This window comes from Mesoplodon bidens (assembly GCF_964165515.1).
Source record: "Mesoplodon bidens genome assembly, chromosome: 7".
Classification (NCBI taxonomy): Eukaryota; Metazoa; Chordata; class Mammalia; order Artiodactyla; family Ziphiidae; genus Mesoplodon; species Mesoplodon bidens.
In genome coordinates this window covers 109,480,553-109,505,905 of record NC_138164.1, presented here as the reverse complement: position 1 = coordinate 109,505,905, position 25,353 = coordinate 109,480,553, and the positions used below count along the sequence as shown (strand labels likewise).

The 25,353-nt window shown below is 55.9% G+C and overlaps 1 protein-coding gene across 2 annotated transcripts; it reads right to left on the bottom strand.

Annotated features, from left to right (window-relative positions):
* Positions 1-1,513: 1,513 nt before the first annotated feature.
* On the bottom strand, positions 1,514-24,910 carry FRMD8 (FERM domain containing 8). Of its 2 annotated transcripts, XR_014016377.1 has the most exons (12): positions 24,761-24,910; positions 24,368-24,452; positions 22,758-22,925; positions 20,003-20,104; positions 19,599-19,657; positions 19,303-19,469; positions 16,601-16,825; positions 14,143-14,266; positions 13,074-13,217; positions 6,157-6,361; positions 2,617-3,272; positions 1,514-2,534 (listed from the first exon to the last, which is right to left on the bottom strand). XR_014016377.1 is itself a non-coding variant. In XM_081241200.1 (11 exons), exons 2-11 carry the CDS (start codon positions 24,450-24,452, stop codon positions 3,154-3,156), a joined length of 1,398 nt encoding a protein of 465 aa, XP_081097326.1. In that variant the 5' UTR covers positions 24,761-24,910; the 3' UTR covers positions 1,514-3,153. The 2 variants fall into 2 exon arrangements, 1 of the variants encoding a protein (XP_081097326.1); XM_081241200.1 differs by having other exon boundaries at positions 1,514-3,272.
* Between the last annotated feature and the right edge of the window lie 443 nt (positions 24,911-25,353).

The following is a 25,353-nucleotide window of genomic DNA, read 5'->3' as shown; positions in this document are numbered from 1 at the left end:
ATTCCCAGTGTGTTGTTTTACTTATTTTTTAAAGACTTATTTATTTATTTATTTGATGTGGACCATTTTAAAAGTCTTTATTGAAGTTACTACAACATTGCCTCTGTTTTATGTTTTGGCTTCCCAGCCGCGAGGCATGGGGGATCCCAGCTCCCCAACCAGGGATCAAACCCACACCCGCTGCATTGGAAGGGGAAGTCTCAACCACTAGACTGCCAGGGAAGTCCCCACTGTGCGTTGTTTTAAAAGACCATGGTTGGGAATTCCCTGGCGGTCCAGTGGTTAGGACTCGGAGCTTTCACTGCTGTGGACCCAAGTTCAATCCCTGGTCAGGGAACTAAGATCCCGCAAGCGGCCAAAAAATTAAAATAAAAGGTCGTGGTCATTTGCTACAGCAGCCCTAGGAAACTAGCACAGGTGGCGAGGGCAGAGGGGCCTGGGTGAGAGGAAGGGCTCCAGGCCTGCCAGATCCCAGGCTGTTGGCGCTCCCTTCCCCACCACAGCGGGGGTGGTGGTGGGGGTGGTGGTGTGCCATCGGCAGGGCCTGGCCTCTCAGGTGGATCCCGTTCTCCCACCCAGCTTTCCAGATACAGGACTTTTAGAGATGATGAAAATAGCTAATGCCTATCGAGTGCCTGTCAACACCAGACCCTGAAGCACCCCAATAACCCTATGAGGTGGGTACTATTATCATTCCCATCAAGAAGGGGCTCAAGATGCCTCATGTAAGTGCCCACAACCATGGTGTCCTGCTGCCCATGCCACGCAGAGGACCCCATTCACTGTCACAGACGCCCAAGGGGAGGGGCCCTAGTCCTGGAACCGCACAATTACTGGGACACGTGGCTTGCTCCTTCCAGCTCCTGAAATGTTCAGTGTGAACCCCAAGCCCCCAAACAGTGCCCACCCTCCAGGGCCAAAGCCCCTAGTTATCACTGCTGCCTCCTGCGGGGCTCCCAGAGCTCTGGTGTGTGGGTCTCGTGCTGTCCCGTGCCCACCCGCCAACAGCACCTGTGGGAAACAGACTGCCTCCTGGCCAAGCCCGGGGCACGAGGAGACCTCAGGGCTGGCAGGAGAAACCCCCAGGCCTCCTGGCCTCTGCACTGAGGCACTGGCATCCAGACTGGGCCCTGGGTCCCAAGCCCAGAGTGTGAGGTGCGAGCTGATGATACAGCGTCCAGCAGGCCGGGCCAGGTAGGCTCACGGGCCAGGGACAAAGCGTCTGCCTGCCCACCGCCAGCTCCTTGTTCCCCTGCCCCCTGCGGAGCTGTCACCTTGGTTCCCACCATGAATCCCCAAAGCCCCCTTGGACCTTCCCACCCTGGGAGTCCCTCATCAACCGCTGAGACTAAAAAGCTTTACTCTGGGTTCTCCACCTGTGTCTAGCTTGGCAAGCCCAGCGGGCTGCATCCCTTCATGCGTATTTGATGAAAAGCAAATACACAGCCTATAATTAACTCCCAGGCTGTAATTAACACACTCTCGTTATTTCACATCATAAACCACCCCAAAATTTGCTGGAAATTGATTTTATTATTAATAAGTCACATGATACGAAAGGGTAAGAATATTCGAAGGACACTTAGTAAAATACTGCTTTGTCCGAAAGGGCAGGCAGAAAAAGTTAAGGCACATGGATGCTAAGAAAATAGGAAAAAGAGGCTGAAGAGTCAAAACAAGTAGTTTGTGTGTACACACCTGCCCAGGCCCCTCAACCCATCAGATAAGAATTCACCTGGCATCAAAACAGTGAGTGGGATGAGATAACCAAAGGGCTGGGGGCCAGGGAGGGACTCCAGGAAGAGAGATGAGGTGTCCTTTGGCTAGGACATTCCAAAAGACTGGAGACGCCTACGTATTGACAGATAACAGTCCCTACTGCTGAAAGGCAAGCCACCTCGAAACATCTGGAGTGTTCAAGAGTCACCAAAGGGAGAAGGAGGTGACTGGAAATCCGGAGACGAGAGGTTCACATTTCCTCTCCCACATTCTCCCCTGGGAAGGGAAGACAAAGCCAAGCCTGTGCTGAGCTGGGAGTGCCTCAAGTGCCAGGAAGCACTCAGGAAAGCCAGGGACCTACCACGGAGGAGCCCAAGGGCTGGGAGGCCCTCCCCGAGGCCAGCTCATCTGGGGGAAGGCAGGCGGGTGTGGGAAGAGCCATGCCCAGGCCACATCCAGTCTACCTACAAGGTCCTCGGGAAGGAGGAGACCGCTCCCGTCCTGGGGTTTCCCGTGCATGGGCCGGCCCCCTGGCTCAGGCTGGGTGAAACCACAGCGCCATCCTGGAAGGAGCGCCAGCAGCTGTGAGGCCGGCAGCAGCATCCTTGTGAGTTGCCCAAGTTCACAGGCTTCACGGAACCAAAGCAGACAAAGAAAGATCAAAACTAAAACCTGCAGCCCAAGGGGGTTTGGGAGCTCCTCCGGGTGTGTAGTGTGGGTCCAGTGGACTTGCTGGTCCACAGGACAGCCAGCTCCCAGCACAGTGACATCACCAAAGATGAGCAAGCACACTTTCCTTCTGGTCAGAGTGTCTCCTGCCCGCAAAAGAGGCCTGAGTGAGGGGCGCAGGGGCCATCCAGTTCCATCCAGCTGGGAAGGGCTTGGTGGGGGCCTCACCTTCTCTGTTCCTGCTGTGTTTCAATCCAGGGAGGCCCCCTGCCCTCTCCCCGCAGGGCCACGTCCCAGCCTGGTGGTGTGGGCTGGAATACAGCAGAAGGAATGTGGGGATGTGGTCACCAAAGTCCAGGGGAAAGACCAAAGACACACAGTACGCCCAAGTGTCCTGAGTCCTATTCCTCCTCCAGTGGGGACACCTGCCTCCAGCGGGGACTTCAGGGCAGGGGATACTGTCCGTTTTGAGAGGGGCACAAAGGCGAGTCCCTGGGTGGGAGGGGGCGGCCGGGGCCTGGTCAGATTGGTCCTGAGACTGCAGCAGGGCCCGGCGTCCGGAGGGAGGGCAGGCAGGCTGTAGGAGGGACCCTGCGGAAGCCCGCAGCTGGCTCTGCACAGCGCAGCCCGGGCAGCGTCCCGGGTACAGAAGTGACTTGTCCACACGCTGAGGCTGCCCTTCTCCCAGTGCTCCCCCTCAGGTAGCATGATGCTGGGCCAGGCCCGGGGGCTGCCCCCGCACCCTCCTACCAGGCACTGCGGCCCTCAGCCCTGCTCCACGCTCTCGGTGGGCTGCACCACGCTGTAGCTCCCCTGGCCCAGGGAGAGTTGCCGGCTGAAGAAGGACGTGCTGCGCTTCGGTTTCACCCGCTTGATCTGCTCACCTGTCAGGGAGCAAGAGGGACACACTGAGGGGAGGGGGGCCCAGCCCCAGGGGAGCCCCTTCTGGAGCCTGTTCAGGATGAGCTCTCCTCTTCACTCCTGCCGGCCTTGTGAGCCTCAGCCCCACCCCAGCTCTCCCACCAGCGACAGGACACGTGGGGTGGGTGGCTAGCCTCCAAATCAGAGGCCACCAGGGTTTGCATTTGATGCTGGGCCTGCTGTGCTGTCTAAACCTGTTCAAGAAGAGACCAGAGAGGTGTACAAACTTCCAGCTGTAAGTCACAGGGATGTAATATACAGCATATGGAATATGGTCAATAATATTGTAATAACTCTGTATGGTGACAGATGGTAACTAGACGTATGATCATTTTTTAACATATAAAAATACTAAATCACTGTTTGTCAAAATCACTGTATATATCACAATATATAATATATTGTATGTCAACTATAATTCAATTACAAAAATAAAAGAAGAAGGAGAAAAAAAGAACAGACCAAAACCACAAAATACCTATAACATATACTACTGGCTGAAGGTAACCCTCAATGAGATAAAAAGACTTCTTTTTCTTTGGCCTCACTGCGAGGCTTGCAGGATCTTAGTTAGCTGACCAGGGCCCCAGCAGTGGAAGCCTGGAGTCCTAACCACTGGACTGCCAGGTGAGTCCCTAAAAAGACTTCTTAAAAGTTAAAAATTTCGGGCTTCCCTGGTGGTGCAGTGGTTGAGAGTCCGCCTGCTGATGCAGGGGACACGGGTTTGTGCCCCGGTCCGGGAAGATCCCACATGCCGCGGAGCGGCTGGGCCCGTGAGCCGTGGCCGCTGAGCCTGCGTGTCCGGAGCCTGTGCTCCGCAACGGGAGAGGCCACAGCAGTGAGAGGCCTGCGTACCGCAAAAAAAAAAAAAAAAAAAAAAAAAAAAAAGTTAAAAATTTTAAGCCAGGTGATCAAGGTTAATATCAACAGTCATAAATCACGTTGATAAGGTACCTTTGATATGATGTAGTAAAAATGGCATGTTACCTCTGTGATCTTCCTCCCCCAAACCCATAACCCCATCTAATAATGAGAAAATCATAAGAGAAATTCCAATAAAGGGGCATCCTACGATATCCCCGACAAGTACGCCTCAAGACGGTCAAGGTCATCAAAAAACAAGGAAAGTCTGAGTAACTTGTCACAGCCAAGAGGAGCCTATGGAGACATGATAACCAAATGTAGTGTGGTGTCCTGGATGGGACCCTGGGACTGAAAAAGGACGTTAGGTTAAAACTAAGGACTTTAGTTAATAATACTGCATCATATCAGTTCATTAATTCTAACAAATACACCATATTAACATAAGACGTTAATTTAAAAAATCAAGCAACAAAAGAAAAACAGGCAACAGAAATGAACAGTAACGCATGAAGAAACTGTACGTGATCAAGCATGTAAAAATGATCCCACTTCACCAGCATCCAAACCCCAACTCCAATGAGTTCTCTGCCCCTCAGGACGATAACACCCATCGTGGGTGAGGGTGGGGAAGGCAGGTGCCTCCTTTCCTCCTGGGACAGGTACAGTGGGCACACACTTTGACCCAGCAACCCCATTTCTAGCAATTTATCCTGAGGAAACAGTTCAGGTGCCAGGTAAGGATCTGGCTACAGGTCTGTTGTTTGTAGCAGCTGAGAACTAGAAATGCAGTTAGCCCTCGGACAGTGCCAACCCTCTGCGCAGTTGAAAATCTGAGTATAACTTACAGTTGGCCCTTCACGTACCCGTGGTTCCTCCTTATCCACCGATTCAACCGACCATGGACCGTGCAGTACTACAGTATTTACTACTGAAAAAGACCCGCGTGTAAGTGGATCCGCGCAGCGCAAACCGGTGTTGTTCAAGGGTCAACTGTAACTATGATGTCCAACAACAGGGGATGGGGGGGAGGGGCTGAGCTCACTAGGAGAGGAAGACGGCAACTGTGGTAACAAGCGTGTCAGAGAAAAATTAAAAATTATTTTGCTTTTTCTGATGATAAAAATGACATGCTTGTAAAAATTTAAATGCCAGAAAGAAGTACGAAGAAAAAAAGGAAAGTTACAGCAGCTGATGGAGGCAGAGGGGTCTCTCCCTCCCTGTGCACGTGGACGCTGTCTCGCATGCTAATGAGCACCTAGTACCTAGTACTCGTACCTGATTTTCTCCTAGCACCTGATTTTTTCTACTCAGTGCTATTTTGTGAACATCTTGCCATTTGAAAACCAAAAAAACCCAAAAAACCCCTTTTTATTTTGGAATAATTCTAGACTTACAGAAAAGTTGCAAAGATAATACATAGTTCTTGCATATCCTCATAAGTCTCTCCTGTGTTAGCACGGTCCGTCTGTTACCACGGTCCGTGTCACAGCTAAGAACACTGGTACAGCTTTATTAACGAAGCTGTAAACCTGTGGATTTCACCTGTTCTTCCACAATGTCCGCTGTCTGTTCTGGGACTCGATCCAAGACACCACAGTGCACTAGGGTACGTATGGCCTCTTTACCAGCTGCACTGATCCCACAGGGTGTGGGCCCATCGTTCCTGTGCCCACACCTTTAATAACAAACACCAGTAGTTTCTCGTTTTTCACATCTGGACACGTCTGCGGACACAGCAGTGAGAAGGGACGGAGAAGGGCTCTTACTGCCGGAGCCCCGGAGGCCTCAGATTCCCTGTCGCAGAGCTCAGACGATACGACACCTGTGTCCAGCCTGCCCGCCACGCCCCAAGCCAGGTCCTGCCGCTGGAGGCTAACTCACTGGGTCTGGAGTTGCTCCCCACCTCCCTACCCTCCAGAGCCCCCCATGGCGTGCGTGTGCACGCGTGTAGGTACACGTGTACACCGCGAGGGGGTCACTCACCCTCCTCCACGTAGTCGATGGTGGAGAGATGCTGGATCCGGCTGCACACCACGCTGCCCTGCCTCCGCAGCTGGGGGCGTTGAGTGGGGGGTGGTGAGGAGCCAGGGGCCGGGGCGGGGCTGGCCGCGCTCTCCTGAGGGGCGGCGGGCTCCGCGGCCTGGCTCAGCTCGATGCAGTACTCGATGAGGCTGCTCATCAGCTCTGCCTGGGGAGGAGAGGGGGCCGGCGTGAGGCCTCGGGGGGAGCCCTGGCCCAGGCCCACCTCTCCCTACCTGCTGCAGAGCCAGATGAACCGAACCCACAGCCCCCTGCCCTCTGGTGGGGGAGGCAACGAGGAAACCAACACCCTTTACGCAAGGAAGGAAGGGGGGTGTGTTCTGTGGGCCAGGGGCAGGGGAGGCCTCCCGTGTGGGGGGACTTCAGGGGTCAGAGATGGGGTGGGAAAGAAGGAACCCTCTAGTTAGCAGGCACAGGTCGGGAGGGAGGAGGGGGCAGGGCTCTCTGGGCATGTGCGTTTGCTGAGAGAAGAACCCGCAGCCAAGGAGAAGGCGGTGGTGAGGTCACCGGGTGGGGAAGGCGGCTCCCTCTGGGCACGTTCTTCTAAAGTGACGTCTTCTCAACAGACTGGAAACGTTACGCATGTTGACGTAAAAGGTGATGTGACCAGATGTCAGCGGGCACGGTCTGGGCACCATATGGCAGGGATGGCAGGGCATCACAGACCCACAGACAGAAAGCTGCCAGCAGGTGGTGTCTAAGCCTAGGCAGCATGTGTTTATGAAGTGTCACCCCGCTGCAGGTGGCAGGACACAGCAGGGACTGAGGTGGACACATGCCTGCCGTGTGTCCTAAGAAGAGAACCCGCTGGGGAGCAGGGTCAGAGGCCAAGGGGGCAGCAGGTGTCCAGCTGCCCGATGGGGTGGTCCAAGGCCTCCCCAGAGCCACACAAGCCGCCCTGCGCAGGGGGAGCAGGGCAGGGAACCGTGCACAGGCGGGTCCGGGCTCCACACGGGCCTCCTCTCCTCCCTGAGGGAACTGCGCTGAGCTGAGAGGGGCGCTGGGCAGCGGGCAGTCAGCCAGTGGGGACAGGTCCTGAGCCCTCTGAGTTTCTCTAACACCTCTTGATGCTCCTGAGGTTCGGGGACGCTGCCATTATACCTCAGACACATCGACAGAATGAAATATCCACTCGGGATAAAACTCAGTGAATTAGAAATGGACGGGAACTTCCTTAATCTGATGACAGGCGTCTATGAAAAACACACAGCTACCACCACACCTACTCAGAGCAAGACTGAATGCTTGGGCTTCCCTGGTGGCGCAGCGGTTAAGAATCCGCCTGCCGATGCAGGGGACACGGGTTCGAGCCCTGGTCCGGGAAGATCCCACATGCCGCGGAGCAACTAAGCCCGTGCGCCACAACTACTAAGCCTGCGCTCTAGAGCTTGCGAACCACAACTATTGAAGCCCATGCGCCACAACTGCTGAGCCTGTGCTCTAGAGCTTGTGCGTCACAGCTGCTGAACCTGTGTGCCACAACTACTTAAGCCCGCACGCTTGAAGCCCGTGCTCCGCAACAAGAGAAGCCACCGCAATGAGAAGCCTGCACACCACAACGAAGAGTAACCCCCGCTCACCACAACTAGAGAAAGCCCGCGCACAGCAACAAAGACCCAACACAGCCCAAAATAAATAAATAAATTTATTAAAAAAAAAAAAAAAAAAGACTGAATGCTTTCCCCTCAAGTCAAGGATGTCTGCTCACACCTACTCACCACCGTAACAGAGGTCCGAGGCAGTGCTATCAGCCAAGACAATTGAGAGGCATACAGACTGGAAAGTTAGAATACAACTGTCCCGGGCTTCCCTGGTGGCGCAGTGGTTGAGAACCTGCCTGCCAACGCAGGGGACACGGGTTCGAGCCCTGGCCTGGGAAGATCCCATATGCTGTGGAGCGGCTGAGCCCGTGCGCCACAACTACTGAGTCTGCGCTCTAGAGCCTGAGAGCCACAACTACTGAGCCCACGTGCCATAACTACTGAAGCCCACAGGCCTAGAGCCCATGCTCCGCAGCAGGGGAAGCCACCACAATGAGAAGCCCATGCGCTGCAACCAAGAGTAGACCCCACTCGCCGCAACTAGAGAAGGCCCGTGCAGCAGCAGAGACCCAATGCAGCCAAAAATAAATTAATAAAATAAATTTATTAAAAAAAAAAAAAAAAAAGAATACAACTGTCCCTGTTCATAGACAATGCAACTGTCCACACAGAAAACCACAAAGAATCTGCAAAAAAGATACTAGAAATAGTGAGTGAGTTTAACAGGGTTACAGGATAAAAGGATATATGGTAACAGAATCAGCTGCATTTCTATACACCACAATGAATAACTGGAAATTGAAATTAAAAATAGTACCATCTCTGGTAGCACCAAAAAAGGGGGAGGGGGAGATAAATCTAATAAAAGATGCACAAGACTTGTATGCTGAAAACCATAAAATGGGGCTTCCCTGGTGGCGCAGTGGTTGAGAGTCCGCCTGCCGATGCAGGGGACACGGGTTCGTGCCCCAGTCCGGGAAGATCCCACATGCCATGGAGAGGCTGGGCCCGTGAGCCATGGCCACTGAGCCTGCGCATACGGAGCCTGTGTTCCACAACGGGAGAGGCCACAACAATGAGAGGCCCGCGTACCACAAAAAAAAAAAAAAAAAAAAAAACCATAAAATGTTAGTGAAAGAAATCAAAGACAAATAAATGGAGATATAAAATAAATGGACTGGAAGATTTAAGAACATCTTTTTAAAAGACATTTTTTTAGGAAAAAAATCAAGTTATAGACTGAAAGAAGACATTTGCAAAATATATATCAGATAAGGGACTGGTAGGCAGAATATATAATGAACTCTTACAGCTCAGTAAGAAAACAAATAACCCAATTTTAAAAATGGACAAAGGAAAAAAAAATGGACAAAGGGAATCCTCTTGCACTGTTGGTGGGAATGTAAATTGATACAGCCACTATGGAGAACAGTATGGAGGTTCCTTAAAAAACTACAAATAGAACTACCATATGACCCAGCAATCCCACGACTGGGCATATACCCCGAGAAAACCATAATGCAAAAAGAGTCATGTACCACAATGTTCACTGCAGCTCTATTTACAGTAGCCAGGACATGGAAGCAACCTAAGTGTCCATCAACAGGTGAATGGATAAAGAAGATGTGGCACATATATACAATGGAATATTACTCAGCCATAAAAAGAAACGAAATTGAGTTATTCGTAGTGAAGTGGATGGACCTAGAGTCTGTCATACAGAGTGAAGTAAGTCAGAAAGAGAAAAACAATTACCGTATGCTAACACATATATATGGAATCTAAAAACAACAACAAAAAATTGGTTATGAAGAACCTAGAGGCAGGACAGGAATAAAGACGCAGATGTAGAGAATGGACTTGAGGACACGGGGAGGGGGAAGGGTAAGCTGGGACGAAGTGAGAGAGTGGCATGGACATATATACACTACCAAATGTAAAATAGATAGCTAGTGGGAAGCAGCTGTATAGCACAGGGAGATCAGCTCAGTGCTTTGTGACCACCTAGAGGGGTGGGATAGGGAGGGTGGGAGCGAAACACAAGAGGGAGGAGATATGGGGATATATGTGTATGTATAGCTGATTCACTTTGTTGTAGAGCAGAAACTGGCACACCATTGTGAAGCAATTATACTCCAACAAAGATGTTAAAAAAAAAAGTAAAAAAAAAAAAAAGGACAAATGATTTGAACAGACATTCCATCAAAGAAGACCTATGGATAGCAAATGAACACATGGATGGATGATCAACATCATGTCATTATGAAAATGCAAATTAAAACCACAATGACTTATCACTACCATACAGTTATTAGAATGGGAAACAAAAACTGACAACACCAAGTGCTGGGCAAGGATGTGGAGCTACTGGAACTCTCAGACATTGCTGGTGGGATGACAAAATGGTACAGTCACTTTGGAAAACTGTTTGGTAGTTTCTAGTAAAGCTGATCATATGTTTATCATACAATCCAGTAATCCCACTCCTAGGTATTTATGCAAGAGAAATGAAGGCATATGCCCACACAATAGCCTGTACTCAAATGTTTAGAGCAGCTTTATTCACAAAAGCCCCAAACTGGAAGCAACCCAAACAAGTGGGTGAAGAGCTGACCTGTAGTGTCAGCTGTTATACCATGAAATGTGGATGAATCTCAGGAGCATGAAGCTTAGTGAAAGAGGCCAGGGTCAAAAGGCTGCATACAGTATATATACTGTAGGGTTGGACCACTATTTGTTTATCTATCTACCAGTTGACAGACATTTATGTTGTTTCCAATTCTTTGGTTATGACAAACAAAGCTGCTATGAATATCTCAGTATAAGTCTTGTGTGGACATATATCTCCATTTCTCCTGGGTAAGTATGATCCATGTGTTTATATGACATTCTGGAGAAAGCTAAACTCTAGGGATAGCTAAGGGAAGCTGTCAAGTAGCAGGTGAAGAGATGAGTCTTAAATCAGAAGCGAAATGTACAAAACAATTTAAATAAAAAAAAGCACAACCCCAAAGAAAAATTGGCAAAAGACCTCAACAAACAGGATATCCAGATGGTGGATACACACATAAAAGATGCTCAACCTCATTAGTGTGTGTGTGTGTGTGTTGCCAATTAAAACCACAAGAAGATTTGGGGGTGATGGAAATAATGCCAATTAAAAAATGGGCAAAAGATGTGAATAGACATTTCCCCTCTAGGAAGATACATGGACGACAAATAAGCAGCTCCATAGCTTGCCTGTGGTGGCAGTGGTTACAAGGGTGTGTGAACGTGTTAAAACTCACTCTTACTGTAAATTATACCTCAATAAAGTTGACTAAATAATAAAGGAAAAAAACACAAGGAGATACCCCTCCTCACCCACCAGACTGGCTGAACGTTCAAGATGACAATACTGACTACTGGAGCAGCCAGCATCCAGCCACCGCGGGTGAGCGCCGAGCACAGCGCCTGCCTACAACCCGTCCTGTCAGCTCCTGGGCGCGTACCTGGGTGTGCACGCAGAGGACATGTGCAACACCGACCACGCAGCACTGTCTGCAACAGTCCCGAACTGGAGACCCAAGTGCCCATCCGCTATGGTATGGAAAAGTCAACAGTAACAAATTCACATGTGGGAACACCCGAGAGCCTCATGAAAGACCAAAGCACTGCCACCTGCAGTGGGGACGAGGACGGAGGTCACAGACACAGGGCTGAGCGCGAGACACCGGGAAGAACAGAACACACTGTGGGAACCCACTGCCCTAAGGCTCAAAACCAGGCAGAACGACTCTGGGGTGACACAAGTCAGGATGCGGAGGTCCCTTGGTGGGGGGCTGAGAGGGGCCTCAAGGGGTCTTTCTTAATCTGAAAGGTGTTACATTGGTTTCTTTGGGGAAATTTGTTGAGATTAAGAGTTGGGGGGGGGGCTTCCCTGGTGGCGCAGTGGTTGAGAATCTGCCTGCTAATGCAGGGGACGCGGTTTCGAGCCCTGGTCTGGGAGGATCCCACATGCCGCGGAGCAACTAGGCCCGTGAGCCACAATTACTGAGCCTGCGCGTCTGGAGCCTGTGCTCCGCAACAAGAGAGGCCGCGATAGTGAGGAGGCCCGCGCACCGCAATGAGGAATGGCCCCCGCTTGCCACAACTGGAGAAAGCCCTCGCACAGAAACGAAGACCCAACACAGCCAAAAATAAATATAAATAAATAAATTAAAAGATTACTATTTAAAAAAAAAAAAAAAAAAGAGTTGGGGGGCTTCCCTAGTGGCGCAGTGGTTAAGAATCCGCCTGCCAATGCAGGGGACACAGGTTCGAGCCCTGGTCCGGGAAGATCCCACACGCCGAGGAGCAACTAAGCCCGTGCGCCACAACTACTAAGCCTGTGCTCTAGAGCCCGCGAGCCACAACTACTGAGCCCATGTGCCACAACTACTGAAGCCCGCGCGCCTAGAGCCCGTGCTCAACGAGAGAAGCCACCGCAATGAGAAGCCCGCGCACGGCAACGAAGAGTAGCCCCCTCTTGCTGCATCTAAAGAAAGCCTGCGCACGGCAACCAGGACCCAACGCAGCCAAAAATAAATAAATAGATTTATATATTAAAAATAAGAAGAGCTGGGCACTTTTCTGCATGTATATTATAATTCAATAAAATGTTTACTTAAAAAAGAAGTCTACGGAATTCCTTGGCAGTCCAGTGGTTAGGACTCCGCGCTTCCACTGCAGGGGGCATGGGTTTGATCCCTGATCGGGGAACTAAGAGTGATGTAGAAAATATGATGTCATCACCATAAAGGTTGGGATGGCCGAGTGTTCAAAGACGAGAGAGGGAAGAGCTAGGACAGGGAGAGAAGCCCCTTGCGAGGCCCTGGAAAGGGGGCCCAGCAGGGGAGACCGGGGGAGAAGGGCAGGAAGCGGGAGGGGACTGCAGGGCCCAGGAGAGGAACCTGCAGGAGCGAGAGCAGGCACCTGGCAGCGGGTGTGGCAGGGCAGAGGCTGCTGGGGTTGGAGCAGTGGGGGCAGCGGTGGGAAGGCAGGCGCAGAGGGAGCAGCGGGAGAAGCCTGGCTGTGGCAAGGACCGAGGGAGCCCGCGCGGGCTGGTCACACAGCACAGGGCAGCCCTCCACCAACCACTGCCCCACCACCTGGCCAGGCCTTCCGAACCCGCAAGGGTGGCTCCCGGTCAGCAGGAGCCGGCCCCCTGGTCCCCAGGCCCTCAGCAGCCCTCTCACCTCCCTGCCACCCAGCCTGGAGCCTCCAATAGTCTGGGACCCCCTGAGCCCACCCTCCCCGACCCCCACCCCCACCCCCGGTGCAGGCAACACCGACCACTACCTGCTTGGAGTAGATCTTGAGGAGCTTATTGACCGGCGTGCCCTCATTGTCCCCGTCGAACTCCAGCCACAGGACAGACTCCTCCTCCTCGGGAGAGGTGTGGTCCCATGACAGCTCCTGGAAGCGCAGGCCCAGCAGGACATGCTGGCCAGCGGGAGACACACAGCTTGGACTCCTCTGGGCAGAGGCCTGCTCCCCTGCCCCGTCCCACGCAGGCATCACCAGGAGGATACACCTGGCCAGGCTATTTACCTCCAAGGCTGAGCCTAAATTCAGGTGTCAGTTTCTCTCAGGAGAAGAAGCCCCGCTTCCATCAGACCCTCAAAGGAGGCTGTGGTCCAGGGAGGGTAAGACCCCATAAACCACGCACTTATCAGAGGGTCAAGCTCCTGACAGCTGAGGCAGTGACTCGGGGGAAGGAAGGTGGGGAGGGGAGGCCTTGCCCCTGCGATCAGCTGGTTAGCATCTCAGCAGGAGGCCGGATCTGGGCCTGGCATATTGGGGCACAGATGCCCAGGAAGGGCTGGGATCCCTCTCTGGGGACAACCAGAAGTCTCCCCCAAACTCCTCTGCTGGCTTAGCAGGGACCCCTGCCCAGGTGCAGAGAGGCCCACAGGGCAGGCTGCCGACACCACCTTCTATGCAGGCAGCCAAGACAACCAGCACCAAATGCGGGAGGCGGGGCAGGATGCAGCCAGCTAGGAGGGCTCCCAGTCGCAGGGCTTCTTTGGAAAACCACCAGCTAGTCTCCAGCCACTGGCCCGGCAGAGCAGCCAGGCCCTACCAGACTCTCTCCACCTGTCTCCAGCTGCAGCCTCCCCCTGTCCCGGCCACCGCCTGCCTAGCAGGCTGGGCAGAAAAGCTGACCCACAGCAGACCCAGGAAAGCCCCCAAGATGACAGTGGAAGCCCCAGGGACATCTGAGGGAAGGAGGCCAGACAGGCCGCCCAGCCTGCTCCCAGGCCAACCAGAAGCCCAAGGCAACCAGGAAGGCCTGGGTAATGAGCCCACTCCCTTCCTCTCCAATGAGGCCCCCACCCCAGGTCCCACCCTGAGGAGCAGCAGGTACCTTCTCTCTGCTGTCAATGACATGCACGCCCTCCAGACTGATGGCCACAGACACTGGCTTTTGCCCGCCCCGGTGCAAAAAGCCCTGGGCTGGCTTGTCAATCTCGCCGTGGAAGAAGGCAGACCTGGGGAGGGAAAGTGGTGTTAGGCTGTCCCCTCCAGCAGTGAGAACAGATGGCCCAGGGTCTGGGTTCACCCACCAGGGAATGCTCTGGCGAGGCCCTGTCCCAGGCACCTGAGAAGCTTAAGCTGTTTGGGTGACGGAAGGTTAAATGGAAACCCACCCCAGGGGAGGGACAAACTGAGGGGGCGGTGAGAGGGAGGCTTCGCGGAGGTGGTGGCATCTGAGCTGATCAGGCAGGAGGAGGAACTGGGTGGCACAGCAAAGGGTGGGCACTGCAGGCAGAGGGGAGAGCATGAACCCGGGTGTGGGACAGAGCAAGTTACGTTCAGGGAACAGCCAGGAGCCCAAGGGCTCAGGGTCTGGGGGCTGTGGTTGCTGGAGGTTGGGAGAGCCCCGCTGCCCACCGTCCCCCAGGGGCTGCCCAGGCAGGGAAGCAGCTTCAGGACTCGACACCGAGAAAGGGAAAGGGTGCATCAGCCTTAGGACACCCACCCGCTGAGCTGTCCCCCCTCCATCCTGCCCTGCCACGGCCTCTTCCTCTCCTCTGGCTGCCCTGGGCCTTTGCCCACACGCCCCCTCACCCCTGGCTAAGCCAGAGCCCCAGTTAAATCCTGCAGCCCCGGGCTTCTCTGGTGGTGCAGTGGCTAAGAATCTGCCTGCCAATGCAGGGGACACAGGTTCGAGCCCTGGTCCAGGAAGATCCCACATGCCGCCGAGCAACAAAGCCCGTGCGCCGCAACTACTGAGCCTGCGCTCTAGAGCCCGCGAGCCACAACTACTGAGCCCACGTGCTGCAACTATTGAAGCCCACGTGCCTAGAGCCTGTGCTCCGCGACAAGAGAAACCACTGCAATGAGCAGCCCACGCACCGCAACGAAGAGCAGCCCACGCTCACTGCAACTAGAGAAAGCCTGCACACAGCAACGAAGACCCAACCCAGCCAAAAATAATTAAAAAATAAAACAAATTTATAAAAAAAAAAAAAATCCTGCAGCCCCGAGGACAGCACTGGAGACAAGCACGCTCTACCTTCAGTTCCAAGAGCAGCCCCGAGCACGGCCCGGTGCTCCCACTCCAGGAAGACTCCCACAGGCTTGGTTCAGGGCTGGGACTCCTAATCTGCTGAGGAAACTGAAGCAACCCAAAGAGCGGCCACTTGCCTGCTAAAGCTAAAGACCTTCTGCCACCCCACGCCCACACTGCTGCTCCGCCTCTGGGCCCCATCTCACAGCACAGCTCCTGAGGAGCTGGTTACACTCACTGATTCTTTTTCTCATTGTCCTCCACCCACTGCTTCCCCCAAGATGCTGGAGCCAAGGTCAACTATCAGCCACTGGGAACCTGTTGAACTTGACCTTGAAGCAGCAGCACCTGAGGCTCGGTCATTCCCTCCTCCTCAACATCTCCTTTCGCGGGGCTGGTGTAGACCCTCCCGCTTTGCTGGCCGGGCTCCTTCTCTGCCTGGTCCACACTCACTTCCTGGGGCTCCTGGTTTCAAACAGCACCTGCACGCTGATGACTCACCCATTACCCAAGTCTAGACTCAGAAACCCAAATGCCCGCTAGGATCGCCACCTGGGTCGCTGGAGAGCGTCTCAAAATCAACACATCCAAGGACAAGCCCCCAACCTTCCCTGACCTGCCCCCCGCAACACACCATCCTGTCTCAGCTGATGACAATGCCACCCTGCAGCTGCTCAGGCAGAAACCCGGAGTCCTCTCTGCCTGCTCTCCTTCACCTCCTGTACTGCATATGCACATCTTGCAAGTTCCTTCAACTCCACCCTCAAGGTCTCTGGAATCTGGCTGTGTCTCCCCTCCTGCGGTACCACCATGCGGCCTGAGCCACAGTACCCTGTGGAGTATGGTCACTGTCCTCACGGGCCATCCTGCTGCTCCCTTGCCCCCCTGTTCTCTGCTTCTACTGCTCACTGTCTCTCTCGCCACTAGCACGGCCTCTTCACGGGCAGGGACGGCGGTCTCTTTTGTTTACTAAGGTGTCTCCAGCACCTAGAGGGTGCTGGCGCACAGCAGGCACACAAGAGCTATTGGCTAAACGTGCCTGCATGAATGAGAGCTGGCTGAGGGGGAGGTGGGCAGGTCCATGGACCACGTGGCTGCGGCAGGAGGAAGGAGAGGACCTGTCCGGTGTCCTAGCCCGTGATGGGGAAGGGGGAGGACGAGTGTCCAGCCTGGGACCCGTGGGGCCCAAGGTGCTGGTATCCGGACACACCTCGTGTGAAGACAGAGCTCAGCGGGAACGGAGATGGGCTCACGGGCCGCGAGGGAGGGACAGTGGGCCTGGGGCTGTGGCCGCGGCCAGGGAGCCGCTCACCCGTAGAAGGGCAGCTCGTGGCACTTGAGGAGGTAGGCACGGTAGTGGGGGCTGAGGGAGGCCTCGTGCCCGCTCTCGCTGCCGGCCACCTCCTTCACCCTGCGGTAGGCGTTCAGCAGGCCCTGCTCGCCAGTTCCGGCCTTGGTCCCAAGGCCCCGGAGGGCAGCGAAGAGCCCGTGGCCCCGCTTACAGAGGTGGGCAGGGAGGAAGGAGTCCAGCTTCTCCCTGTGGAGGAAGGAAAACAGGGCCCGGCATGAGGACGGCTCCATGCCTGCGGGCTGGGGAGGCGCCGAGGTTCCCAGGGCGTGGGGAGGGCAGGGGGCGCCCTGCACACGGACCCCCAGAGAGCCCAGTGCCGAGATCCCTGCAGCATGAGAGGCCTGAAGAAGTCAGGAGACCGGGATGAGAGCTGAAACCAGGCCCACCCCAGAAGCAGACTGTGGCCAGAGAAAGGTTTCGATTTCTAAACTGGTGATTTTACAACCAAGAAATGGTCCAAGTGACCTAGAGCTATGAATGTTCTGTTCTGCCAAATAGGGAGGTAAAAAAGACCACCAACCTACAACTCATCAGCACAGGTTCACGAAGGAAAGGGCGTTTTCAATCACACACACCGAGTCGGGAAGCATCCTGGCATGACCGCACTGTTTTTCCCCCTCAGGCAGCCCCCTGACTCTGGCCAGGCACTGGCCCTTCCAGGTGGACTGCAGCCGGGGCCCAGCCTACGAGCAGTGAGCGCCTTCTCCAAGCCTACGTCTCCACGTTTAAATAAGGACACGGATCCCTACTCACATGGACGGGCACCGGCATGTGCCTGGCAGGTGGTGGGTGCCAAACAAATATGGCCGAGGTTGTCACTGTCACCGAAGAGGGGAGAGGTCCCCGCAGGGGCTTCTGGAGGACCAACACCCCAGGCCATGGGAAAGGATGGCTGGCCCTGCAGCAGGGCTGACGCAAGGAAGGACCCTGATGCCCGGAGAGGCCCAACTGCAGGGCGGCATGAGGAGGGGCATCCAGGGGGCTGCCCCCACTTCTCAGGTCTGCCGTAGGCACCTTCATCATCTGTCCCCCAACATCCCTGCTTCCAGCCACAGCGCCCACTCATCATTGGAAATCCCGCCTTCCCACTGTCAGTCCACAGCGTCTGTGCAGGCTCATGGCAGGTCCTAAGGGAGGATCTGGGCCTCAGCCAATCAGCACTCTGGCCACGCTGTCTCCTTTGGGTGGACCTGGGCCCAGTCACCAGATGAGTCTTAGGACTCTGGTCACGTGAGGGAGGAGGTCTCTCCTTGCCAACGTGCAACTATTGTGGCCACCTGGGCACCACGAGGCAAGAGCCTGACTGAGAGCTGGCCCAGAGGACACAGGGCTGGGCGAGGAGAGTGAGGACAGGGTCTGGGGTTGGGGGTACCCAACCGGAGCCCCTGCACCTCAGTCACCCCAGACCCGTCCATTTCTTGACAAAGTCCCTCAAGTCCAAATAGTCAGCTGGATTCGCTGTCACTTGCAATAGGACCAGACATGCCCATCACGAGAGCCAGGATTTCTAAGGCTGCCAGCCTCCAGCCAGCTCAGCTGGGATCACTCAGGCTCCACTGAGCCCAGGGTGGCCCCTGCTGGGCCCTGACACAGGGCCTGTGCATCCTCCCCCCTCATCACAACTGTACCCTGAAGGGCTGGTGTGGGTTAGAGCCCTGGGTCTAGAACAGGCTGTGTTCAAAGTTCATCTTCAAGGCTTCCCTGGTGGCACAGTGGTTAAGAATCCACCTGCCAATGCAGGGGACACGGGTTCGAGCCCTGGTCCGGGAAGATCCCACATGCCGCAGAGCAGCTGAGCCCGTGCGCCACAACTGCTGAGCCTGCGCTCTAGAGCCCACGGGCCACAACTACTGAGCCCGTGCACCACAACTACTGAAGCCCGCGCGCCTTATAGCCAGCGCTCCGCAGCAAGAGAAGCCACCACAATGAGAAGCTTGTGCACCGCAAGGAAGAGTAGCCCCCGCTTGCCGCAAGTAGAGAAAGCCTGCGCGCAGCAACGAAGACCCAATGTAGCCAAAAATAAATAAAATAAATAAAAATTTTTTTAAAATTAAAAAAAAAAGACTACATAACTGTTACCAGTTTAAAAAAAAAAAAAAGTTCGTCTTCTTTGGAAATATCTCTAAACCTCAAGATCATTGTCCGGAGGTCAGAGACAGCCTGGTCTGCTTCCAGGGTGACTCAATCGTCACGACCCCAGGCCCTGCCAATTCACACAGCAAAGAGCACTGCTTCTAGAGAGACAGGTAGGAAGCACAGAGCCGGCATACTGGAGCATCCAGGAAATGGGGCCTCGTCCCTGCAGTTCGAGACTAAGTGAGACTGTCACTGACAACTGGGACCCAGTATTTGGCCACTCCCTGGCTGCGACCCCCAAAAAGAACAAGCCCAACTCCCCCTGACCTCACACGGAGGCCGGGCTCCACCCTCACACACCCCTAGGGGTCCTCTCACGGACGTCACTTACCCCGTCTCCCACTGCCCAGGCCCCTCAGCCCAGAGCAGACCACGAAAAGGAGGTTCGGAGAGGTGGGGTGACTCACCCAAGGTCACACAGCATCAGGGCCTCCTGACTCCAGGACCTGGCAAGACCACTTGTAACCAGGATTCCGAGGTCACCCTCCCCACCTCGGGGCCTTGCCTCAGGTCACGCTGGCCCTCACCTCAGGGCACAGGCAGTGGGCTGGCCAGGCTGGTAGGGCCCGAGCTGCACGCGGCACACCAGGGCGCCCAGGGCCTCGCAGTCCTCCACGTCGCATGGGTACCGAGCGGCCAGCACATTGCCCTTGGCCTCCTCGTAGAGCAGCCGCAGGACCTCTTTGTCGTGGATCTGCAGGCCGGTGTGGCAGGGAAGGGTGGCTCAGCTGGGAGGGGCACCAGTGTCCAGGGGTTAGGACAAGGGGAGGCTGGACACAGGACGCCAGACCTGGGTGGTACCGCCTGGGAACCCCTGCCTCACCTGGAGCTCCCGCCGTTTGGGGAAGAACACGTTCCTCCGGAACTGCAGGGAAGGCTCATCTGGGGAGAGAGGAGGGGGTCACCGGCTGGCCGCCCCATGCAGCCAGCTCTGCCCTCTCCCCGACTGGCCCAGTCTCCAGTCCCCAAGCCTCGTCCACCACCACTCAGAAAACCCCCGGGGCTGTCCAGAGATAGGGGCCGTGGCTTATCTCAAGCTGCTCACTGTCCCCCCAGCCCACCCCTCCTGGGCTCCTCTTAGGGATCCCTCCCTCCTCTGAGGGAGATGCCGGCCCTGCCTCTCAGCCAGGGCAGCTCCACCTGCCAGTGGAGGCCTGGCTGGGCCCGGGGTCCATGCTCCAGACCCAGGTGGGCCCGAGACAGAGATGCACAGGCAGCAGCACTGACCCATGGCCACGTCATCGTCCGGAGCGTCGGTGAATCGCAGCAGCAGTTCCTGCCACTGGCGGCCTAGCTTGTAGGGCTGGTGCTTGGGCTTCAGCTGCACCTCTGCAGGACGAGAGGGGAAGCGGCCATGAAGCCCTGACCAGCGCGACTGCCACCCACTAACAACAACAATGCACTGATGACGCAGTCATGACCAATATTAACTGAAGTAGGTACAAAGTGTCCAGAACCATTTCAAGTGGTTAAAGGCAACTGCCCTGCAATAACCCTCCCCTCATTTCATCCAATGAAAACGAGGCTCAGAGAAGTTAAGGTGCTTGTCCAAAATCACACAACAGGGACTTCCCTGGCAGTCCAGCGGTTAAGACTCCGCGCTTCCACTGCAGGGGGCGCGGGTTAGATCCCTGGTCTGGGAATTAAGATCCCGCATGCCGCAAGGCTCAGCCAAAGAAACAAACAAAAAAAACCCCAAACAAACAAAAAAACAAGCCACACAGCAAGTGAGAGGGGGTCAGGTTCCAGGCAGAGTCAGTCTCTGACTGTTCCCTACGGTGGCCAGGATGGGCTGGAGCCGAGAGGCTGTGGCAGATGGAAGGTGCTGGGGCCGTGAGGAAGCAGAGCCCAAAGCTGGTAACTGAGGCCCAAAGGCCCAAGGCGTTGTTCTCCCCTGCTCCCGGCCCTGCCTGGGCCTCTCCCCGGCTAGCCTCCACCCCAGCAACTCCCCCAGGGGCTCCGGGCTCCAGCTGATCTTCCATCCTGCAAGCTCCCTGCCTCAACGCCATGCCACCCAGCTGCCGCCAGAATCAGTGGCCCCACCAGGAAGCACTCCTGGCAACTTGCTCCTGGCAAGCCTTCCCAGCACACTTTAGACCGTGAGTCCCCTGAGGGCAGGGACACTTTCACTCCTGTTCCCCGCGGGACCCCTAGCATCTAGCTCTCTGCCCAGCACGAGATTGTGGGCGGGCTGCTCTGCACATACTTGCGAGACGAATGAGGTAACTAGCTAGCTGGGACCCCGGGACACTGTCCACGGTCCCCAGCCAGCCTCACCCCCTGAGCCCCAGCAGCTCAGAGGACTCCCGTTATCAGAAGAGGACTGTGCTGACCCTGCCGTCCCACGCTTTCAGATGGGGCCTTCCTGCCTGGAGGCTGTCACCCCAACGAGACTGACAGTCCCTGGAGCCCTGTTCCATGCAGAGTGACAATGGCATGGAGAAGGTCAAACCCTCCCAAACATCCAGCTTGAAGGGCGGCTCCGGCAGACGGCACCCCGTCCCTGGGGCATATGTCACCCACTCCGGGCGTGGCGCGGGACCAAGAGCTCTGAGGGCCCGAGTCAAAGCTGAAGTGGCCTTTCAGCCTTCCTGAACCCAGCCTGGGAACAAAGTGGGCGCTGACTCCGTGCTGGGGCCTCTGGGATGGGGCGGTGCCCCAGGGTGACCCACGGGCCACACAGGCAGCCCATTCATGTTCTGGTGAAGGGGGGAGCAGGAATGCGATGACGAGGGAGTGGGGGAGGAAATAAGCTTCCCCACTGCAGGCACAGGGAGCCCGAGGCAGGGCACAGGCCCCATGAAACCACCCCCAGCTTTCCAGAGACACAAGCCAAGGGGCCCGCGGTCCTGACCAACAGCCAGAAGGGTGAAGGAGGGGCAGCTGAGCTGGGTGGGGAGCGGCGGAAAGAGACCGATCAGCAGGAAGAGGGTGGGCGAGAGCAGCAGCTGGGCAGGAAGCTCCCACTAGAGGGTGGGGGTGGGGAGACAGGCACTCCCTCTCCTACCAAGCGGGCATACCCTCCCTCCAGGGCACAGGCACAAACTCCTAGGGGCCCAGGGACCAGGCACACCCTTCTTGCCCCTGTTCCTCTACAAAGGAGGAGAATGAGTGCAGAAAACATGCCTGGTCCCAGCACCAGCTGGGGCATCCTCTCCTGGGCCCTCTCCTGACCAAGCCAGCAGGCTAGCAGCCCTATTCTGAGGCCCCAGGGAGCTCCCTGTTTCCCCCACCTCATGTCCCCCAGGCCTGCGGGCTGGAGGGCTCCCACTGCCCTCACTCCCACTCCACCCGCCCGCCTTGGGATCTCAGCCTGAAAGGCCAGGACAGGGTGATCACGGGCCAGCAACCAGGCTGGAGGCCCCCTGCAGAGAAGCTGGGTTCCCACTCATCCTCCCCACCCTCAGGAAAAGTCCCATCCTCAGGGGTCGCTGCTTCCTGGGCCGGGTCCCACCTTCCTCCCTGCCTCCACGGAGCAGGATGTAGCTCAAGGAGGCTGGCTGGGGGCCACCCAGGCTTCCATTCTGATCTTGGTCCCACCACTCACTGGTCCCACGGCTCCAAACCTCAATTCTTCATCTGCGTGACCAGGCTGGGCCATGAGGATAAGGTGAAACTCTGCTTGCAAAATGCCAGCTCAGGCTGTGGCACAGACCACGTGCTTGGTGAACATGCGCCCCCCTCCCTCCCTGTTCGCCGCCCCCACTCCTCCTGATGTGCAGGCTCCAGCAGCACTGAGGCTGAGGGGTAGGCTTGGCCCCTCCTCTGCCTCCAGCACAAAGAAAGGAGAGGCGGGGGCGGAGGAGCCAGGCCACCTCTCAGGGCTCTGGGTCCTGAAAGCCATGGCCAGCTCCAGGACACAAACAAGTCCCACCTTCCCCTGATGTATAGCGGCCAGAGGTTCCAGAAGCTGCCCCTTCCTTCCCCACTGGTCAGCGCCCTTCCAGCCCTTCCCCCTGGGCTTCTCACTGCCAAGTCTTACCTAGCAGAGGGGAGACAAGCCAGAGCGCAAAGGCATCCAGGGCAACATCCGGGAGCTGCAGGACCTCACGGACGGCCTGATGCAGCTCGTGGGCAGTGACCGAGGGCAGGTTCTCCACGGCCAGGGGCACCATTGTGTCATCCGCCAGGTACACCAGCACGTCGGCTGCTGCAATGGAGGCCAGGCAGTGTCAGATGGGCCCACTGCCCAGGCATGCCAACCAGGCACCCTCCACTCCCCGCTCTGGGGCTGCAGCCCCCACCCTGCACCCCTTGGGGTGACCAAGGCTACATTCCAGAGGCAGAGCCCCAGCATCCCCTAAGGACCCCGTGAAGAGTGCTGTCTGTTAGGACTTACTGAAGACCCTCAAGCCACCCAGAAACCCAGCAATTCCAGCCCAGGGACCAGCCTAGACCCACCCTAACCCCCAAAAGTTCAAATTAGGGCTGGCTGCTGCACCCACACACACTCCCCTGGCAGCCCCAAGGACTCTGGTGTGCTTCTCCCCCGAAGGAGAACATTCTACAGGTGGGACTGAGGCAGAGATAGATTGAACCCATCCTGAGGTTACCGTAGTTAGTAAATCAAGCAGGGAGGGAGAGAGCTATTATCCTTAAGCAAATCATTATCTCCCTCTGGCCCAAGCTAACATGGGGACAGAGGATTCTCAAGGCCACCCCAGGGTAAAGCCAGTTCCAGGGCTCAGCTTCCTTAGGACCCTTTAAGACTCAGGACTCAACACGATGGCCTTTCAGTGTTAAACAGAAGTACAATCCAAAAAGTTGAGTGTTCCCTTGTGACAGCCTGTGGGATGCCTATTTGGAGCCTGGAGCCAAAAGGAGACCCTTGAAAGAGCAGCCAGATTCAAATCTCCATCACTGGAACCACAGGTGCCATGAAGAAGCACTCAGCTTCGAGGCCAATATACTCGGGTTCCAATCCTGCCTGGCCTCTGGCTAGTTGACTGATTTCAGTAAGTCAGTGTGTCAAATACCTCAGGTGCAAAGTACAGCTAATACCATCCCTCCCCCCGCCACACACAGCTTCTGTGAATCAAATAAGATGAAGCCTGTGAAATGCAAAGGTACCGTTTATTACTAACACAAATGAAGGTGCTTTTTGGATCCCCAGTCTGTCCTGCTCTAACAGCTACTCCCTTGAGAAATCATAAAATAATGTCCAGGAGGCTGAAATTCAAAGGGAAATCTGGGACAGTGAAGGCTCCAGTATCCTGTCACTTAACCTCTCTAGGGCCCAATTTCCTTCCTATAAAATGTAGATAATGATCTCTGCTTTCAAAAGGCTATTTACCAAACAAAGAAAGTGAATGTGTCATTTTTCATTCATGAGGTTTCGTTTGAATTTCATGGCTATCTAAGATTTTACAAGTGAGGAAATATTCAAGAAGGGTACCCAACTCAGCCAGTAGCCTAGTGACAGAGCCCAGGTCCCCGGACTGACTTGTCACTTTTCCACACCTCAACAGACCTTATTTGTTAATTAATAAATAAGATTCTCTTCACTGAAAGAGATGACAAGTCAGGGCCACTTCCTCAGGGCTGGGGCCCTAGGAGGGTACAGCGGGGAGAAGACTGGGGACAGGGACCCACCTCGCGCTCCCACGGAGGACACGCTGCTTCGATGGGACCGATCAGCGGGGCCGGGTTGCCCAGCATTGCCTTCTGTCCCGTCCATCTGCGGAGGGAAAGAGAAAAAGCAGCTACTGGAGAGTCCGGAGCCCTTCAAGCTCTCACTGAGTAAGGAAGGGGTCCCGAACTGATCTACGAAGGTGAACAACCAGGGCTGGAGGCACTGGTGTGCTGACTAGCGGGGTGAGGGGTGGGAGTCCCCAGTCAACTGGAGGCCGGGGCAGGTGGAAGGAAGGGGTCGGGGCCGTGGTGGTCAGAAGACGGGTCAAGTTCGGTTCGCCGGGGTGCCCAGGCACGGCACGGCGCACCCCTGTCCGGGGCGGGGGCCCGTGCAGGGCGTCGCCGCTCTCTCACCTCGCAGGGACGCAGCGCCCGCCGCCTCAGTCCAGGTTCCTGCCCTGACCCCGGCCGCCAGCTGCGGCCCCGGCCTCACCGCCCGCCGGCACTTTGAATCCCACTTCGGCTCCAGCTCCTGGGACTGCTACGCGGAAGCAGAGGCGGAGGAAGCGCCGCACACAGCCCCGCCTCTCCGGCCCGCAGGAGCCAATCGGAGCTCGGGGCCGCCGCGCACGCGCCCTGCCTGCCGCCCACGCGCTCCCGCCTCTCGGCCGCTCGCGCCTATCCCGGCCTCACGCCTCCAGCTTCTTGTGGCTGCGTTGCGAAACTAGCTAGCCACCTACTCGAGTGACTGGGGCGCCAGTGGCCCACACAAACAAGGGTCCCGTCTGTTGGCCGGTAACAGGGTGTGGCCAAGGTTCAAGGAAATCGGGAATGGGGGCGCGAGCTCTGGTGCTCAAACGCGTGTGACTTTGGACCGGTCCCCTCACCTGTAAAAGGGAGATGCTTCGTGGGTGCGTATCATGGAGCCACACTGTGCTGGGCGTTGGGTAAAGGTGACGCAAGCCGCCGCCTGTACTGCAGCGCCTCGAGGCCGTGAGGGGTGGTGA